Source organism: Bison bison, unplaced genomic scaffold, assembly GCF_000754665.1.
Source record: "Bison bison bison isolate TAMUID 2011002044 unplaced genomic scaffold, Bison_UMD1.0 scf7180017864383, whole genome shotgun sequence".
Classification (NCBI taxonomy): Eukaryota; Metazoa; Chordata; class Mammalia; order Artiodactyla; family Bovidae; genus Bison; species Bison bison.
The window spans coordinates 6631107-6636456 of record NW_011494955.1 but is presented as its reverse complement, the minus strand read 5'-3'; the positions used below and the strand labels follow the sequence as shown (position 1 = coordinate 6636456).

The 5350-nt window shown below is 36.9% G+C and overlaps 1 protein-coding gene across 1 annotated transcript in view; it reads right to left on the bottom strand.

Moving 5' to 3' along the window:
• The window catches only part of EIF4B (eukaryotic translation initiation factor 4B), a gene marked incomplete at its 5' end in the record, with an annotated part of 18564 nt that extends 13949 nt beyond the window's left edge, over positions 1 to 4615 (bottom strand). Inside the window, 4 exons of the mRNA XM_010858095.1 lie at positions 468 to 522; positions 1781 to 1897; positions 3286 to 3494; positions 4453 to 4615. Coding sequence (XP_010856397.1) covers positions 468 to 522; positions 1781 to 1897; positions 3286 to 3494; positions 4453 to 4615 — 544 coding nt within the window. The remainder of the gene's footprint in view (positions 1 to 467; positions 523 to 1780; positions 1898 to 3285; positions 3495 to 4452) is intronic.
• Positions 4616 to 5350: the final 735 nt, after the last annotated feature.

The following is a 5350-nucleotide window of genomic DNA, read 5'->3' as shown; positions in this document are numbered from 1 at the left end:
CCAAGTGACTCCCTTCCTCACATTTATTCCTACTGGCTTAATGCCTACCTATCTCATCTTCTATATAGGCCAGGAGCCTCTAAAATATACGTGAATCGGGCTCCTTTGGTGTCCAGGGTGCTAGGTATGTAATTTATCTAGTATATATTTAATGTTCATCTAAGGCAATCAGGGTTTCTCAGTATCAAGAATCGGGTTGGACGATTCTGTTGTGGGGGCCATCATACACACTAGAGAACAGCCCCCAGATTCCTTTAGATGGCAGCCCTCACTACACTTGTGACAACCCAAATGTCTCCCAACACTGACAAATGTCCCCTATGAAGCAAAACCACCCTCAGTCAACAATTACTGATTGAGATTAAGGTAGGTCTCCACTAAAAACTTCTGGGGAAGGGCACCTCTGGTTTGTCATCCTAGGACCAGATGAAACAGAATACTCGAACACATTCAGTCAGCTTTCTCACCTTTATCCTGTGCTTGATCAGCAACGTCCACTCGAATTCTCCTGTTACCTAGAGACTGAGAGCATAGGACCATATTAACCAACCTTTTGCCCCATTATGCACAAATCCCATGAGTGACCTTGAACGTCTGGGCATAGCAGAAGCACTGGGGGAAGGAAGATAAAGGAAAAACACTGTAATCTAGCCAACACTACAATCTGTTGGCTAAAGAATCCTCTATAAAGACTTGAATATAAAATAACCTTGTAGAAATAGCATTTAAGTTGGGCTTAAATAAATGTCAGTTTAATTATCTTACTATTTTTATAAAGTCAAATCTCACAGAATAGATTTAACTTTTTAACTATCACAGGCAATTTATTAAGTGTAATCCTTTTACATTATAGGCAATTCAGCAAACTTCAGACAATAACAGTTGTATGGTATCCTTTTCTTATCCAGAATGAGAAGTTAAAAATTAGTAATGCTAATGAAACTTAAAAGTGATATGAAAAGAAAAACTTCCAACTTTTGTTTTTCATATATTAATATTTAACTAAATACACAAATTTTATTCCTATTTGACATTTGCTTCAGATTATCATGGTGGTACTCAAGCCTGAGACAGGAAAAATATTTTAGGAGGAGTTGCTTTCAATCATGTCCAATGTCAGATGTGGACCACAGAATTATGCCACAAATGTCATTGGAAATTGCCTTCTCAACAATGAGAGGTTGTTGGAATTTAAATAAGAGCCTTTTTTTCCCTTTTCAGATATAATCAGTTTGATTTCTAAAGTCACTAGAGGTAAAAAAGCAGTTCCTGGATTAGAAACTTTTTATCACTAATATTCAACTAACTGTTTTAATATTCCTGCTTAGGCAAGCCTAACAATCCATACATGGCCTTAAATGACTGATCACAATTAGATTTAATCTCCATTCCCCTTCATGTATTAATAGCTGCATTTTCTCTCCCTACTGAACCTCTGGTGTGTCTAGACAGGAAAACATCTACAGGCAAGAATAGTAAAAATGCAGGACTGAACGTTTACTGTTATTCCTAGGAGCAAGTACTATTGATACAAATGACATTTTAGAAATGTTTCTGAGCCCTCTTAAAATTATTACTAGGCCCTGATGAACTTGCTGAAAGGAAGTGTGACTTGCTAGATGTTGAAAGTTAACTGGAATACTGATAAATAATCCAGGCTTTTCTTTGTAGATACTGTGGGAATCTTTGAAATAGCTACAGACCCAGACTAAAAAATAATCAGTTTGATAAACATAAGAGTTGTTAGCTCCCAGCCCTCAACCCCACCCTTTTTATTTACCTCTTCGTTGAGGCTCAAGGCACTGAGCAAGGAATCCAGGTCCTCAAACTCTGCATAACCAAAACCTTTTAACCTCTCAGGATTGCTGGGTTCACGCGGTAAACGCACCGCACTGATCTAAAGAGAAATAAGAAATAGTTCCCAAATTCAATGTTCTTGTTCACTTGCCTTCTTTTCTGACACTGTGTATGCAATGCATTTATCTGAAGAATACACAAGAACCTAGATGTCTCCAGGAGGAAAACTGGTACAGAAGGATACAAGAGAGACTTCACTATATACCTTGTTAAAATCTTTACAACTTGAACAGTATAAATTTAGCCTTTAAAAACCTTGGACAAGTTCAGTGTATTCCTTGCAACCCTGACTTCTGCCTCATTTTGTATTTCTATTTTTTAGTTGTTTTTCAATCAAGAGGAATTGCCTATTCCACAATTAATTGATTTTCAATTTTTCTCTCTCAGAAATTAGACTCAGTTTTTGCCAAAAGGTTTTCTGGGCAGTATATTTTATGACAAGCTGACTTATCTGAGAAACATTATTTAGTGTTTTCACATATTTATAGCTTGGCTGAATCAAACACTGGATTGTAAACTCTGACCATCCTTACCCTCTGCCAAATGATAAAGCGCTGATTCATACTTTTAACTACTTTCTTGTCACCTTTTGTGTCTGTTTTCTAACCCCTATTATTTACTTCTTCATTTCTCTAACATTGTGCATATATTCAAGTTATCTTTTGCATCACTGATTTGATACTTTATTCTGGCCTTCTGAGATATGGATTTTGTTAGTTGCTATTTTAACTCCACTCATGAGTAGAGCAGGAAAAGGAATTAAAAAAAAAAGAGAATAAAGATGTCCTCTCATTGGCAAGGACTCTGGAGAAAAACCCAAAAGAATTGGAAATTATTACTCCTTCTTCCATTTTTGAAATCTTAAGTATTTTTTCATCAAAGTTTGGAAAAAGGACTTCTAAGCACCTCATACTTTCTAGAAACTTTCAGATCAGTGTTTTCAAACATCTTGCCTTAAACTTTTTAAGCAAGCTTGTGAATTCCATTATACGCGAACAGATTCTGTTAACATAAACTACGTATCTGCTCAGTTAAATGTATTCATATAAAATATAAAAATGTAGTTTTTAAATGCAGTTTTGCTATAAGCCTGAATGTCATTAACAGAATAGCTGAGTTCAGAGAAACTTTCTTTCCACTTTTCAACATTCAACTGAGTATGTCACCTTTAAATTTCTTAATGAGAATGGTATATGTTTTTGACAGATTCTCCCTGTATTAATAAGGTATTAAATCTGTTGATAAGACTGCCCGACTGCTGTTGGATGAGAACATTCTCAGCCAGAGGGCCTAAATGCCACTTAATTATATAATTTTCTTTTCTAAGTCTATATATAACCTTAGAACTTTTCTCAACACAGGAATTCAAGAGACAGGCACTATGCTACCCTCCCTATGTAGTTAATTACCTAAATCCTTTACACTTACATTTAATCCTCTAAAGAATTCCTTAATGGAATCTTCTGTCACATCATAGGGCAGGTTCCCTAGAAAAGCAGTGTAGGGTGGAGATTTGGGAAGACGGCTCCGGTCGATATTGGGTTCCCGAGCAGCCCGTGGAGCAGTGGGCAGGATGGAACGGTCAATTGGAGGTGCCCGATACACATCATCATCATTACTATGCCAAGTGGTTGAAACTAGGGTAGAAAAGTAGACATTAAACAATTGAAGAAACTTCCCTTAGTACCACTGTAGAATAAGAGGACCTACACCAAGTGCCAAGTGATAAGTCATTTTATTCCACCTTACCTTTGTAGTAATCTTGTGAGTTTGTTCCCCATTTTACCGAAAAGGAAACTAAGATTTTGGGAAGGTTTTGTAACTTGCCTACCAAGGTCACACAGATGGTAGCCCAGCAGGATGGTAATCCTAGTGGAGCTAGGAGATACTGTCCCTACGGTACTGCCCATGAGTTTGTACTTCAGGTATCAACACTTATAGAAGGTACTCTCTAGATGAAATTTCTTAATACAAAAATAGGTCACAAAAGTATTTTTCAGTTTGCAATGAAGGTTTTAGAAAAAAATGACAGGTGATCAGATGTGTCAGGCCCAATGACTTTATAGCTCCTGCCTGTTGCCAGCTATTCTGCGAAGGCACGGAACTTCTTCAAATATTTTCCCACCATAATTACTATTCCCATTCCTTTCCCTCAGACCATTTTTGTTTACCCAGGAACACCATGCCTTCATACTAATAGCTCCTAGAACAAATTATTTCCTGACTGTTAAGTACAAACAGCTTATAGATTATAATGCTATCTTACTTTATGAGGACATCACAGAATTTTAAACCTAAAATGAAATCATCTAGCCCTTATTTCCAAATGAAAACAAGGCTTAAAAGGACAGTACCCTGACAAAACTCTATTACTGTAATAGCCAGAATTGGCACTAAGCCCTCTCAAATCACCACTTTAGTCCCTATTTCAAACTCACAGCCTTAACCTATTTTGTTATGTACAAATACATAAACATAAGATTTCAGATTCTACAAAATTAGTAAGCTTCTTCCAAACTGCAAGTGTGAAGCATTATTATGGGATAGATTTTGTCCAGAAACTCCAGGCATGATGGAAAACAGAAGAAAACGCACCATCCCCTTCCAGATCGTCTGTTTCATCAGCCCAGCTGACTGGTTTGGGGACATAGGTGCTGCCTCCACCAGTCCCTCCATCCTCAGCCAGAAAGTCTGTTAGGGAGATAGTCTTCCCCTTCTTATTCTTCTTTTTTGCTGTTTCAAAAAGACAAGAGAAAGATTACTCATCAATACTTGGGTCTTTACAGAATTGTACACGGCACTATTGTTAAATGTACCTATAAGAAAGCAACAAAAAAGTCCTATCAAAGGTAGATTGTGGTACATTTATACGAAAGAATCCCGTGCAGATATAAGGAGAAAGCACAATGTATTGGGACAGAAAGCCCAATGAGAAGTGAAAAATAAAATGAGGTAGGGGCAAACTTTTATTTCCTACTACATTCTCTTGTGTATCATTTGAGATTTTTAATTTAACTATTTGTGTTTAAGAAAGGGTACTATATTCATTGCTCCCGGGACACAAAGAAACAAAACAAAATCCTTACTCTTAATATTCTGACACTCCTTCCCTACCTTAACACCACATATGAAAATGAGATATTATACTAAAGGAAAAACATAAGAAATCCCTGAGAATCAGCAATTTAAATGTTTTCCCTGGTTTGAAATATTTAGGAATCCTGGCCATGACTCTATTACTCTCCAGTCCTTAGAACTTCTTCTGAGATGGCACCAGTCAGCAGCTAATGCAGAAGAACTGAAAGGACTAACTGAAGTTCTAGAATTGGCCCTTCAGAGCAGCTGTGATGTGGTTAAGGGGGAAAAAAACCCCCCAAAACCATAACAAGGAGTTCTGTTGTAACAAAGATCAGTTTCATGCCTTTTATAATGATGAGTTCCTTCTCCATGTTCCAATTCTCAACAAACTTTCAATTTTCAATCCAAAATGATG